The sequence below is a fragment of the Malus domestica genome, chromosome 06 (assembly GCF_042453785.1).
Source record: "Malus domestica chromosome 06, GDT2T_hap1".
Classification (NCBI taxonomy): Eukaryota; Viridiplantae; Streptophyta; class Magnoliopsida; order Rosales; family Rosaceae; genus Malus; species Malus domestica.
In genome coordinates this window covers 34,136,431-34,151,427 of record NC_091666.1, presented here as the reverse complement: position 1 = coordinate 34,151,427, position 14,997 = coordinate 34,136,431, and the positions used below count along the sequence as shown (strand labels likewise).

Sequence of the window (14,997 nt, the reverse complement as noted above, 5' to 3'; positions counted from 1 at the left end):
CTTGCTTGAGCCTCCCATGACTTTCTTGACATTCTTCTTCTTCATCATCGTCTTCCTCTTCTTGCATTCCGAACGCGCCAAATCAGTACCATTTCCGTCCTCTTCACACATGCTTTGGCAATCCCTTTTCAAGGAGTTACGGATAGTCTGCATCATTTGTTCTTCCTTGATCAAAAAACGACTGGCCGCAGCCAGACAGTCGTACTTTCCCATACGTACATCGTAATCACTTTTCGTGCTCTCGAAGTATTTGCAATCGCTTGATTGGGGAGAGAGAGAGAGAGAGAAACTGAAGGGGGGGGGGGACACTGATACTTTCGAGGGCTCCTGTCTCTACAGTTTCCTTGCGTGCATAGTAAAGCTTGGGTTTCGGCAAATTACACCGAAATATTTTGTGTGAGCTCGGTGCATTGTACCGAACATTTCTTGTGCCTGGTGACTTTAATTTCATGAAAATTTCAAACAGTTTCCTCTTTTTTTTTTCTTTTTTTTTTTTTAAATTAAAAACAAAATCTCCTGCTTGAAGTGGTTCACCATCGCTTGCTTCCCAAGTAACATAATCATGCATACATTTTAAAATTTATACTAATCTCTGTCGAATTATATAGTTAATCAGTATATAAATCTAACAGCATACATATTGAAAACATCTTCTAATAATATTCAATAAATTATATTACATATTAATTAACTAGGTCGAGGTTATGAAAGTGTGGCGGACGATGATCCTGCAGTTGTAGCAACCTTGATGAACACATCCTCCAGAGTAGTGTCAGCCACACCCCACGCAAACACCGCGAACCGACACTTCGCACACGCGACTGTGCGGAACACATCTGCAATTCTAACCTCATTTTTGGGCAGCTCAAACTTCTGCGTCCCTGAGAGCCGGTATGTCTTGACGGCGTTTGGTGACATGGTCCTCACCATCCTCTCCACTTCTTCCTCATGATGCCAACTCGTTGTCATCGTAAAGATATACGATCCTCCATATCTGGCCTTCAGCTGCATTAGAATTAAGTGAGGTGAGAGGCATGTAACATGTAACTTAAATTAAGTGAAAGTGATTAATTTGAGATTTAAATTAGGACAACAAATTGCATTTCGCTACCTCCTTTGGATTTCCTATGCACTGCATCCTGCCATCTACGAAAATCCCCAATCGATCACATAGAACCTCTGCCTCTTCCATGGAATGTGCTGAAATGTACAAGCTTTTGTAAGTGAAAAGAAAGAAACACATATATAGATCGAAAATTAGTACATTAAACATGTAGTTGATACTGCGGGATAGAGATTACTGGTTAGGATGATTGCACGATCTTGTTTCGCAGACTTTATAACGTTCCACAGATGGTTTCTTGAAGCCGGATCAAGTCCAGTACTAGGCTCATCCATGTAGACAACCTACAAGTATACAGGAATTTGCAAAACACAGTGAGTGCAGTAAGTAGCATTATCTTGGGAAAACATATCGAAAATGACAAATCGAAGCAGCTTAAAGAGATGAGAACCAAGACATACTTTGGGGTCACCTATCAGCGAAATTGCAACGCTAAGCCTTCGCTTCATACCACCACTATACTTCCCGGCTTGTTTGTCAGGAACCCCTCCGTGAAACAGATTGACACTCTTCAAAGATTCTTCCACCGCCTTCAGCAACCAAATCAAACCATGGAGGAATTAGTCCTCCTACCTAGCTAAAAGTATCAACAGATTTGGATTCTACAAATTTTCGATATGTTGACTTACTTGCATTAAGGCAGAACCTTTTAGGTTCTTAAGTCTGCCATAAAATAGGAGATGCTCCCTTCCAGTCAGTGTTTCCCATAGAAGGCTAAACAACATCCACGAAAACAAGAAATTCATTTGCATCCAAGTAAATATTAAAAGAAAAAAACCATGAAATAAGAGTTTTTTCTTAGTTTCTTGACACATAAGACAAGAATTGCTCTAGCTTACTCGTGCTGTGGACAAAATCCCATGCTGCTATATATTTTGTTCATCTGCGTCCGAATGTCCATACCATGAACATACCCCGTGCCAGAGGTTGGTTTGGTGAGACCAATCATCTGTGGAATAATCGCGCAATGATCAATCAGAACACTCGTAACATGATTTTTCGTGTAATGTATAATGATAATCAAGGACTGGAAAGAAGTAGGGTGCACTCACCATACTAATAAAAGAGGTCTTCCCTGCACCATTAGGGCCAAGCATGCCAAAGCATTCACCTCTAGGTAAGGCAAGAGAACACCCTTTCACTGCAAATTTATCAGGGTTTCCATCTCTTCCTGGGTACACCTTTTGGAGGTTGTCACATACGATTGCGTGACTTGTATCCCGTTCCACTACCAACCTCTCAACCATCTCGATCTGAAAATTAGGAAGAGTTGGAAGCGGAATTTGTTTATATGTGTACAATTCATTGAGGTACCATAAGTTTTCATCTAAGTTAGAGAGAGACAAGAAAAGTTACCTCATGACAAACATCCGGTTTCTCCATCTGAATCGAACTAGATCCCTGCCCTTGCATACTAGGCCTCCGAATAGATGGAAGTTTCTTCTTCCTAAACCTTTGCAAGAAAACAAAAGGACTTTTTCCAGATGATACAAGTTGGTCAATGCAGTATGCAACAAGAAGCACCACAAACCACTCGATAACCATGATAATCAAGACCTCTCTCATCCCTTTACTCCCGTCACTCAAATCGCCCCATCGCATCCCTACTTTTTTATATTGGATGGGGTACTGTGCAAACTCGTAGAGTCCACGATACAGAGAGAAGCCAGGATACAGCTCTATAAGGATGATCACACGCTCTACGTACATGAACACGAAACATTAACTTGATAAAGAGTTGAGGTTATGAAAAGTATAGACAAAATCGAACAACATAAAACATAACTACACAACAAAGTCCTTGAACATTGCACAAATATTTCAACTTACTAGAGACGGATTCATCTTCGATAATGCTTCGAAATAGATTGTCTGCCAAAAGCCCAGTTCCGAAGACCAAAATGTAACCAATAACTGCGATCATCAAATCGATCATGGAAATCATGTCAGTTTACTCATCTAATAAGACAAAAATTAAAACAAAAATCTCTAACCAACTGCAAATAAATACAAACAAACAACATCCAACCTGTACAAGCCTTAACATTGGAAAACATCGAAGCTACTAGAAAAGCCACTGCAATTTGCAAGTTCAGATAGATGAAGTAGAAAACAAACTGGATGCTGTAGTCATTGATTGTGAAGAACTTTAACCCTGTAAAGAAGTAAACGAACTTCGATTTGTTAAAGCGACTCAGAGTGAAGAAACAGTTGCCAAGTAGTGAAGAGACAGTTATATACATGTAGATATAAGTACCTATGATGGAGCCAACTGCAATAAAAAATAGCATGTAGATTGAAGAAACTGTAAGAAAGTAAGCATAGGAAATCATCCAATATGGTGCATCACCAAGTCCATGCATTTTCATCATGATTCTCAGGTTTTGTTGTTTCTCATAAACCAGATACTTCAACACAACCTTCACCATCAACAACAAAATTGGTGAAATCAATTAATTAGCAAGCATCCATGGCATTAACAGAAAGCATTTCGATAAAATAAAAAATATAAAAACGAAGAAGAACACAAAAGAGCTATGTGAAAAGTACGGGACACTCTGTATTTTAGTCCCACCAACCTCACACGATCTCACTCAGGCGTGAGAATTGCCCTAGTCACGTAGCCCTGTTGAACATCTTATCATATGTAGTTAAAATTTTGAGATAAAATTTTGTCGTCTGAAGAGATGGAGCTTAGACAAGAGGGTTTACGACGTGAAAACAATTTAAAACCTCAAGAATTGAGTGTCAGTGTAACTAAAATCGATGAAAAATCATACTTACAGGGAAGAGCAATAAAATGATCCAAGTATAGAAGAGTGGACCAATCATAGAGGGAATATCTAGCATCGACATCCTGGCAGATAAAGGCTTGGGAAATTCTTTGACAAATTCGAACAACATTTTGGTGCTTGATCCTTTTAAAAACTGAAGGTAGGCATTGGATGCCAGATTCAGGGAGCGCCCAACCCGCAGCGTGCTGCTCTGGTCGTCATCCAGGTAGCCATCGTTTAAGCTTGAATTGTACCATACGGTTACGTCAAATTTGTTGTCATCGGAGTTGGAGAAATCGTAGGCCGCAAGTATTTCGTTAACCTTCCTCTCTGGATTGCCCTTTGGGTAGCCTTCGTATAGCTCATTGTTTATCTCAGATGAAGATTTACGCCATAATTGCAAAGCTTCAACGCATCTAACCTCTGCATATTAATTCAAGAGAAATTAAGTTAGACAATTGCATGCATGAAAACAACAAAAGTTGAAGTGCATTTGCACAAGTGATGAATATGCAAAATATTTTGTTTCTCGGATGATTCAATGCCGCTGATCGTGTTGACTTCGTCCAGTGGTCAATGCGATCCACGGAGAGATAGTAGCATTGGATGCATAGAGATAGAGATATTCACCTAGGTTAGACTCGGATGATGTCGATCCATATGGTGGAATATAGATTGTAGAGTTTGGGGAGCACTGCCGCTGCACTCTAAAAAGTGGATCATCGAATGCAGGATCATAAAAGTTGGGTGCGCTAGGGAGATCATACGTTCCCTGCACATTTAGAATACACATAAGTTCATAGAACAAATTAATTGATAACATGAAATTAATTAACAAGTAGATGGAAATAAAAAATAAAAAAAACATACCATGACATTATTGACTAGATAATCCATAACATCAGAGGAATTCAGAGGGAAAGGATCATTTGGAAACATATTTCCAGCCAAAACTATCCAAATTCAGCAGAGATTAAGGTTAGTATTTGATCGATTAGATGAGGAAAAAAATGAGAGAAACTTGCGACGAGGATGACACAGTAGAGGAATTCCAAACTAATATTGCAGTACTGTGTTTTATTTTCTAATGTAAATGTGAACCATCGATTTGAAATACCGTCGCATTGACATCATGTTGCAAAGAAGTTCTTCCCCGAAAAGTTAAATAAAAAGCACATACTTTGTCCGACAGACTGGTTGTCGCCGGTGACAAGCACAGTGAGAGGGCAGGTGACGTTGTTCTTGCTGTTCCGGCATGACGCGTCAGGCAAGTCTGTGAAGGGAAGAATCGAGTCGCTTCTCACGGCACGAAAAGCGGCATTGGAGATGTATAACAGCGGAGCCCATTCTGGTGGGTTAGGAATTGGACAAGGGCCTAAACCACTCCAGTCTGTATCGGTATGACTGCCGTCACACTTGTCACCGCCACCGCTGGCTTTTGCTTTGTTCAACGCAATTTGGATGCCAAGCAAAATCAAGCAGAGCAATCCAGGTATCAACACCAACGATATATTCGAGCACATATTTCGTTTCTGCAAAATAATCCATGTATAAAAATATAAAATTTAGAGTAGAATATCGCTCGTGTAAAATATGAAAAACGATAAAAAAATGAAACTAGGGCAAAAACTGAGAGATGTGTAGACCTGAAAAGTTAAGTTCTTTCGGAGCAAAGCGTTGGACTGAGCCCAGAAGCTCGCACGGCTGCGGCCGCTGCCGCGTGAATGATCGGCCATTGATGGCGGAAACCCGGGGAATTCCTCTAACTTGGCACTCAAGGAGCACGAATTCGATATGTCTCTGGCCACCATAGACTAAAAGCTCAGTTCAAAACCTGTCAAAGTTCCAAATTATTTTCGAATAACCACTGCATAATCCAAATTAATTAGCACTAATATAAATGAATATTGGAGAACTAGAAACTAGCAAGTTTACCAACCAGCACTAGGTGATCAAGTGACTGAGGACGAATTTCATACTCGTATTACAGACGTCACATTTTGGGTTAGATTCCTAGCGCTCGTGAATCACACAATAGGTGGATTGCCATAACCAAGTCACCCACTGGTCCTTCTTAAAAGAAGAAAAAGAAGGGAAGTAACAAGTTTACCCTTGACGCGGCTTATAAATTGTTGCCAGTTGCCGCCCTTCCCTATTTGTTATGTTTTTTAATTATTGAATTTTGGGAGTTACATAAATATGGAAATAATAATCTTGAAAATATTAATGAAGGGAATCAAAATAAATGGAACACGTCATATGGACTTAGGAAAAATTAAGATTAAGATTAATTAGAGTAGGATTATCCTAATCAAGGGTTAATGATGTATTTGTGTAGAAAATAGATTAGCTAGAGAATTAGAGTGGCACAAATGGAAATTAACCAATTAATTAAGAGGTCGTGTAGTTAAATATAGATGGCAATTAATTTTGGGATTTTTCCTGGAAATTACATAGGACGAAACAAATCCTAAATTTGTGATACTCCGTCATTCTTGATTAAGACACATATGATTTTCCACCATTTTATTATTGCATCCAGCTCAGCCTCTCTATTTCTCCACCATGTTACTCTTGTGTGGTTGGAAGAGCCTTCGGATTTTCTTAGGGATATTTTGTTCTTTACGCTTTGTAATTTTCACTTAAATTGTTCATTTGAGGGTATGTCCTTTTGTTGTGCATGACATTCTTTTTCTTAGGGATATTTTGTTCGATGACACTTTGTAATTTTCACTTATATTGTTCATTTGAGGATATGTCCTTTTGTTGTGCAGGATACTCTTTTTCAATTCGACCAATTTGAAATTTCGGCAAGGTTTTTATCGAGACCTATTAGCACACTATTCTTATTTTGTACATATTCTGATTTGCTTAATTAATATCGTACATTTTCTTTAGATGGAAGTTTTTTCTCCAACAAACAATAATAGCCGTTATTCATTACGTATAAATGAAAAAAATTACATTTTTCGTAAGAAGTGATTTGTTGTTGTTGTGTGAAAAATAAAGAGACCATATATCACTTTTAGTGAAATTAAAAAAAAAAAAACTACACCTACATAAACAGTTGTTAGAGCAGTGTGTTGGATTTAAACTTAAATTTGAATTTTTCTTAATTCAGATACAACAACAACAACAACAACAAAGCCTTTTCCCACTAAGTGGGGTCGGCTATATGAATCCTAGAACGCCATTGCGCTCGGTTTTGTGTCATGTCCTCCGTTAGATCCAAGTACTCTAAGCCTTTTCTTAGAGTCTCTTCCAAAGTTTTCCTAGGTCTTCCTCTACCCCTTCGGCCCTGAACCTCTGTCCCGTAGTCACATCTTCGAACCGGAGCGTCAGTCGGCCTTCTTTGCACATGTCCAAATCACCGGAACCGATTTTCTCTCATCTTTCCTTCAATTTCGGCTACTCCTACTTTACCTCGGATATCCTCATTCTCAATCTTATCCTTTCTCGTGTGCCCACACATCCCACGAAGCATCCTCATCTCTGCTACACCCATTTTGTGTACGTGTTGATGTTTCACCGCCCAACATTCTGTGCCATACAACATCGCTGGCCTTATTGCCGTCTTATAAAATTTTCCCTTGAGCTTCAGTGGCCTACGACGGTCACACAACATGCTGGATGCACTCTTACACTTCATCCATCTAGCTCGTATTCTATGGTTGAGATCTCCATCTAATTCTCCGTTCTCTTGTAAGATAGATCCTAGGTAGCGAAAACGGTCGCTTTTTGTGATCTTCGCTAAATTGCTCCGGTCATTAGTGTGGATAAGTATATAAATGGATAGAGATAGGAAAGCAAACACAAGATGTACGTGGTTCACCCAGATTGGCTATGTCCACGGAATAGAAGAGTTCTCATTAATTGTGAAGGGTTTACACAAGTACATAGGTTCAAGCTCTCCTTTAGTGAGTATAAGTGAATGATTTAGTACAAATGACATTAGAGTACAAATGACATTAGGAAATATTGTGGGAGAATGATCTCGTAATCACGAAACTTCTAAGTATCGGAGTGTGGTATCATCTTGACTTGCCTTATCTGTCTCATAGGTAGATGTGGCAGCTTCTCTGGAAGTACTCTTCCTCCATCCAGGGGTGGTATCTTTAACTGGTGGAGATGCACAAGGTAATGTATCAATTTCACTTGAAGCTTACTTGTAGTTTCAGGCTTGGTCAAGCGCGATACAAACCATGTAGTAGGAGTCCCCCAAGTCGCCGAGCTAGGGGATTTGCTGAAAGAGGTGACAGACAAGGTAAGCAATCAGAGCTCCGGCTGATTGTTCACCTTCTCCCCATCTTGCAGCAGCATGAAGGATAAAGAGAAGAAAAATGAGAAGAGATGATATGGGATACTTTTGCTTTTGAAGAAGTAACTTTCCACAGGCTTATTCTTGAACTGAGCTGGAGGGTTTTCTGGTTTCCTCCAGAGTATAAGGCCGACTGAAGAATTTGAGGGTCAAAACAAGTCCATCAAATCTAGAGTACGTTCGACCCTGCTGATATGGGATACTTTTGCTTTTGACAAAGTAATGGATGGATCGGCACGTGTGCTGTTACGCTTGTCTCCACATGCTTCCTTGTATCCTTCGCACTTGCCCTATCTGTTCCTCAAGCAGATGTGGTATCTTCCCTGGCAACATAAGATGTTGAAGATGAGTACTCGAGAGCAATGCCAGGTAAGTAATCAGGTAAGGGGTTCCAGGCTGTCAGTTCCTGGCTGGGAGCTTGATTTCAAGTGCTGACTGATTGCTCTCTTTCTCCTTGTCTTGCAGGTAAAAACAAGGCCAAAGGAAAAGACAGGGAAAAAACATGATATGGGATACTCTTGCTTTTAACCCTGATGATATGAGATATTCTTGCTCTAGTATAGCTTGTTTGCAGAGGTATTATCGGGGGGAAAGAAAGCTGAATATTTCGAAAGGCTTCGTTGGGAGTGCCCTCTCAGATATGAGGAAGGGTTGAGCATTTTTGCAGGTCTGCCTGTCCGTTGGGGATGGAGGTCGACATATATAGGAGTCTCCCTAACAACAAGTAGTAATGCTATTCCTTTACCCTGCTTGGTCATAGCACGGTAGTGGGAGCTGCCAGCTTCACATGTTTTAACTCTGTCAGAGCACTTTGAAAAAGTGGTATGTGCTCTCGAGATTCGGAAGGCGGTGCCTCTTCGATTTTGGAGTAAGCAATCTTGTTGGGAGTGTTTTCTCAGATGTGAGTAAAGGTTGGGCATGTTTGCTAGTCTACCTTGCCACGAAGCACGGAGGTTGACATACAGGGACTTTCCAATTATCCAGCAGTGGTACTGTTCATTTACCCTTGTGGGTAATAATATGGTAGCTAGACCTTCAAAATTTATGTGTCTAAACTTTGTTAGTGCTGTTTCTTTGCTATTCTTTTACCTTTCTTGGTCAGAGCGATGTAGTGGGAGCTGCAAGCTTCACGTGCTCAACTTTGGCAGAGACTTTGACAAAGTTATCTGTGGTACCCATGAGCTATTGTTGCGTGTGGGAAGTGGGTGATTGAACAGTAAGATTCATGTGCTTTCTACTTCACCAGAAGTCTTCGACAGAATGCCCATAATTTCCGCAAAGCTGAGTGTGCGTGTGACAGGTGCTGACAAGGCTAGAAAAGAAGGTGCCTCTTCGATTTCTGAGATCGGCCCTCGTGGTCTCTGAGCAGCCCAGCTTTTGAGAAAGCGAGCGCCTCTTCGATTGATTCGGAGAACGATGCCTCTTCGATTTTTGAGAAAGCAATCATGCTGGGGGTCTGGCTCTCGAGATTCGGGGAGCAGTGTCTCTTCGATTTTTGAGAAAGTAATCATGTTGGGAGTCTGGCTCTTGAGATTCGGAGGGCGGTGCCTCTTCGATTTTGGAGCAAGCAATCTTGTTGGGAGTGTTTTCTCGAATGTGAGTAAAGGTTGGGCATGTTTGCTAGTCTACCTTGCCACGAAGCACAGAGGTTGACACACAGGGACTTTCCAATTATCCAGCAATGGTACTGTTCCTTTACCCTCTCTTCGATTTTTGAGAAAGTAGTCATGTTGGGAGTCTGGCTCTCGAGATTCGGAGGACGGTGCCTCTTCGATTTTGGAGCAAGCAATCTTATTGGGAGTGTTTTCTCGAATGTGAGTAAAGGTTGGGCATGTTTGCTAGTCTACCTTGCCACGAGGCACAGAGGTTGACACACAGGGACTTTCCAATTATCCAACAGTGGTACTGTTCCTTTACCTTTGTGGGTAATAATATGGTAGCTAGACCTTCAAAATTTATGGGTCTAAACTTTGTTAGTGCTGTTTCTTTGCTATTCTTTTACCCTTCTTGGTCAGAGCGATGTAGTGGGAGCTGCAAGCTTCACGTGCTCAACTTTGGCAAAGTATCTGTGGTACCCATGAGCTATTGCTGCGTGTGGGAAGTGGGTGATTGGACAGTAAGATTCATGTGTTTTCTACTTCCCCAGAAGTCTTCGACAGAATACCCATAATTTCCGCAAAGCTGAGTGTGCGTGTGACAGGTGCTGACAAGGCTGGAAAAGTAGGTGCCTCTTCGATTTCTGAGATCGGCCCTCGTGGTCTCTGAGGAGCCCAGCTTTTGAGGAAGCGAGCGCCTCTTCGATTTCTGAGATCGGCTTTCGTGGTCTTTGAGCAGCCCAACTTTTGAGAAAGCAAACACCTCTTCGATTTATGAGATCAACCCTCGTGGTCTCTAAGCAGCCCGGCTTTTGAGAAAGCAAACGCCTCTTCGATTTCTGAGCAGGCGCCTCTTCGATGTCTGAAGCTCCGTCGAGTGCAGCTTTTTATAGGGCTGGCATTAAGTTCCAAAGCACACTTGAATCTCCACCAGTAGAAGCTCCATTCTTGCACTTCTAAGATCTTGATTTGTCCGACCTCTTCTCTCTTCAATACCTTTGAAAATGTCTGGCCCCTCCGACCGTCGTTTTGACTTGAACCTTGTTGAAGAGGCAGCCCCGCCTTCTCCAGACAACATATGGCGCCCATCCTTCGTCTCCCCTACTGGTCCTCTTACCGTTGGGGATTCCGTGATGAAGAATGATATGACCGCTGCGGTGGTGGCCAGGAACCTTCTCACTCCCAAAGATAACAGACTACTTTCCAAACGGTCTGATGAGTTAGCTGTTAAGGATTCACTGGCTCTCAGTGTTCAGTGTGCAGGTTCTGTGTCTAATATGGCCCAACGCCTATTTGCTCGAACCCGCCAAGTTGAATCATTGGCGGCCGAAGTGATGAGTCTCAAACAGGAGATTAGAGGGCTCAAGCATGAGAATAAACAGTTGCACCGGCTCGCACATGACTATGCTACAAACATGAAGAGGAAGCTTGACCAGATGAAGGAAACTGATGGTCAGGTTTTACTTGATCATCAGAGATTTGTGGGTTTGTTCCAAAGGCATTTATTGCCTTCGTCTTCTGGGGCTGTACCGCGTAATGAAGCTCCAAATGATCAACCTCTGATGCCTCCTCCTTCTAGGGTTCTGTCCAGTACTGAGGCTCCGAATGATCCCCCTCAAATGCCTTCTCTTTCTGGGGCTCTACCGACTGCTGAGACTTCTCCTAAGCAACCTTTGTGAAGACTCCATCTTGTTTGTTTATTTTGACTCATGTATATGTACATATTTGTAGCTTATCGGGGATATCAATAAATAAGTTTTCCTTCATTTCAACGTATTGTGTTAAATACACCAAAGCCTTCTTCGCTAAGTTCTTTGAATTTTCTTTTGTTGAAGCTTGTATGTTGAAGCTTTCTGAGTGGAGCATGTAGGTTGGGGTAGTGTTCCCTTAATTTTTCGAGTGAGGAAAACTTCTCGGTTAGAGACTTGGAAAATCCAAGTCACTGAGTGGGATCGGCTATATGAATCTTAGAACGCCATTGTGCTCGGTCCTGTGTCATGTCCTTCGTTAGATCCAAGTACTCTAAGTCTTTTCTTAGAGTCTCTTCCAAAGTTTTCCTAGGTCTTCCTCTACCCCTTCGGCCCTGAACCTCTGTCCCATAGTCGCATCTTCTAATCGGAGCGTCAGTAGGCCTTCTTTGCACATGTCCAAACCACCGTAACCGATTTTCTCTCATCTTTCCTTCAATTTCGGCTACTCCTACTTTACCCCGGATATCCTCATTCCTAATCTTATCCTTTCTCGTGTGCCCACACATCCAACGAAGCATCCTCATCTCCGCTACACCCATTTTGTGTACGTGTTGATGCTTCACCGCCCAACATTCTGTGCCATACAGCATCGCCGGCCTTATTGCCGTCCTATAAAATTTTCCCTTGAGCTTCAGTGGCATACGGCGGTCACACAACACGCCAGATGCACTCTTCCACTTCATCCATCCAGCTTGTATTCTATGGTTGAGATCTCCATCTAATTCTCCGTTCTTTTGCAAGATAGATCCTAGGTAACGAAAACGGTCGCTCTTTGGTATTTCTTGATCTCCGATCCTCACCCCTAACTCGTTTTGGCCTCCATCTGCACTGAACTTGCACTCCATATATTCTGTCTTTGATCGGCTTAGGCGAAGACCTTTAGATTCCAACACTTCTCTCCAAAGGTTAAGCTTTGCATTTACCCCTTCCTGAGTTTCATCTATCAACACTATATCGTCTGCGAAAAGCATACACCAAGGAATATCATCTTGAATATGTCCTGTTAACTCATCCATTACCAACGCAAAAAGGTAAGGACTTAAGGATGAGCCTTGATGTAATCCTACAGTTATGGGAAAGCTTTCGGTTTGTCCTTCATGAGTTCTTACGGCAGTCTTTGCTCCTTCATACATATCCTTTATAGCTTGGATATATGCTACTCGTACTCCTTTCTTCTCTAAGATCCTCCAAAGAATATCTCTTGGGACCCTATCATACGCTTTTTCCAAATCTATAAAGACCATGTGTAAATCCTTTTTCCCATCTCTATATCTTTCCATCAATCTTCGTAAGAGATAGATTGCCTCCATGGTTAAGCGCCCTGGCATGAACCCGAATTGGTTGTCCGAAACCCGTGTCTCTTGCCTCAATCTATGCTCAATGACTCTCTCCCAGAGCTTCATTGTATGACTCATTAACTTAATACCCCTATAGTTCATGCAATTTTGTACGTCGCCCTTATTCTTGTAGATAGGCACCAAAGTGCTCGTTCGCCACTCATTTGGCATCTTCTTCGTTTTCAAAATCCTATTGAAAAGGTCAGTGAGCCATGTTATACCTGTCTCTCCCAAAACTTTCCACACTTCGATTGGTATATCGTCTGGGCCTATTGCTTTTCTATGCTTCATCTTCTTCAAAGCTACAACCACTTCTTCCTTCCGGATTCGACGATAAAAAGAGTAGTTTCTACACTCTTCTGAGTTACTCAACTCCCCTAAAGAAGCACTCCTTTCATGTCCTTCATTGAAAAGATTATGAAAATAACCTCTCCATCTGTCTTTAACCGCGTTCTCTGTAGCAAGAACCTTTCCATCCTCATCCTTGATGCACCTCACTTGGTTTAGGTCCCTTGTCTTCTTTTCCCTTGCTCTAGCTAGTTTATAGATATCCAACTCTCCTTCTTTGGTATCTAGTCGTTTATACATATCGTCGTAAGCCGCTAACTTAGCTTCTCTGACCGCTTTCTTCGCCTCTTGCTTCGCTTTTCTATACTTTTCACCATTTTCATCGGTCCTCTCCTTGTATAAGGCTTTACAACATTCCTTCTTAGCCTTCACCTTTGTTTGTACCTCCTCATTCCACCACCAAGATTCCTTTTGGTGTGGGGCAAAGTCCTTGGACTCTCCTAATACCTCTTTTGCTACTTTTCGGATACAACTAGCCATGGAATCCCACATTTGGCTAGCTTCCCCCTCTCTATCCCACACACATTGGGTGATTACCTTCTCTTTGAAAATGGCTTGTTTTTCTTCTTTTAGATTCCACCATCTAGTCCTTGGGCACTTCCAAGTCTTGTTCTTTTGTCTCCCTCTTTTGATATGTACATCCATCACCAACAAGCGATGTTGATTAGCCACGCTCTCTCCTGGTATAACTTTGCAATCCTTACAAGTTATACGATCCCCTTTCCTCATTAGAAGAAAATCTATTTGTGTTTTTGACGACCCACTCTTGTAGGTGATCACATGTTCTTCTCTCTTCTTAAAGAAGGTGTTGGCTAAGAAGAGATCATATGCCATTGCAAAATCCAAGATAGCTTCCCCATCCTCGTTTCTCTCCCCAAAACCATGGCCACCATGAAAACCTCCATAGTTGCCTGTCTCCCTGCCCACGTGTCCATTTAGATCTCCTCCTATAAATAACTTCTCCGTCTGAGCAATTCCTTGCACCAAGTCTCCAAGGTCTTCCCAAAATTTCTCCTTCGAACTCGTATCCAACCCTACTTGAGGTGCGTACGCACTAATCACATTGATAAGTTCTTGTCCTATTACAATCTTGATTGCCATGATTCTATCTCCTACCCTCTTGACATCTACAACATCTTGTGTCAAGGTCTTGTCCACGATGATGCCAACACCGTTTCTCGTTCTATTTGTGCCCGAATACCAAAGTTTAAACCCTGAGTTTTCTAGATCCTTTGCCTTACTACCAACCCACTTAGTTTCTTGTAGGCACATAATATTTATCCTTCTCCTCACCATAACTTCCACTACTTCCATAGATTTTCCCGTTAAGGTTCCTATATTCCACGTTCCTAAACGCATTTTGCTCTCTTGAACTCTACCCTTCTGTCCTAGCTTCTTTACCCTCCCCCGTCTAATAGGATCAAAGTACTTCTTTTGTGTGTCCCGTGTAAAGTTGATAGGAGCATATGCTCCCAAACAACTTTGAGTGGAGTCGTTCGAAAAGAAGTTTCTACGGCCCCCTTGCTCATTTAACACTGCATCCGGGTGCCGATGGAGATACAGCGACCCTTGCTCACTTATCACTGTGCTCGGGCCACACAGCGCGCCACTTACGGGTGACGCCCTAGCTTTAGCGCGATTTTGTTCTGGATTCATTTTCATAAGGATTCGACGTGATCATGGAGTGCCGGCTGTCGACTACCTGACGCCCCCCCCCTCCTCCTTTATCCGGGCTTGGGACCGGCAATGTA

At 42.0% G+C, this 14,997-nt stretch overlaps 1 protein-coding gene across 2 annotated transcripts; it reads right to left on the bottom strand.

Annotated features, from left to right (window-relative positions):
• Positions 1-544: 544 nt before the first annotated feature.
• Positions 545-5,972, bottom strand: LOC103438058 (ABC transporter A family member 10-like). 2 transcript variants are annotated; one of them, XM_008376598.4, is made up of 17 exons: positions 5,837-5,972; positions 5,544-5,731; positions 5,078-5,429; positions 4,768-4,850; positions 4,528-4,669; positions 3,908-4,320; positions 3,381-3,543; positions 3,153-3,278; positions 2,954-3,037; positions 2,480-2,823; positions 2,176-2,376; positions 1,963-2,072; positions 1,753-1,837; positions 1,525-1,653; positions 1,302-1,407; positions 1,112-1,200; positions 545-1,005 (listed from the first exon to the last, which is right to left on the bottom strand). In XM_008376598.4, exons 2-17 carry the CDS (start codon positions 5,706-5,708, stop codon positions 703-705), a joined length of 2,895 nt encoding a protein of 964 aa, XP_008374820.3. In that variant the 5' UTR covers positions 5,709-5,731; positions 5,837-5,972; the 3' UTR covers positions 545-702. The 2 variants fall into 2 exon arrangements, with proteins under 2 accessions (XP_008374820.3, XP_070680319.1); XM_070824218.1 differs by lacking the exon at positions 5,837-5,972 and having other exon boundaries at positions 5,544-5,771.
• Between the last annotated feature and the right edge of the window lie 9,025 nt (positions 5,973-14,997).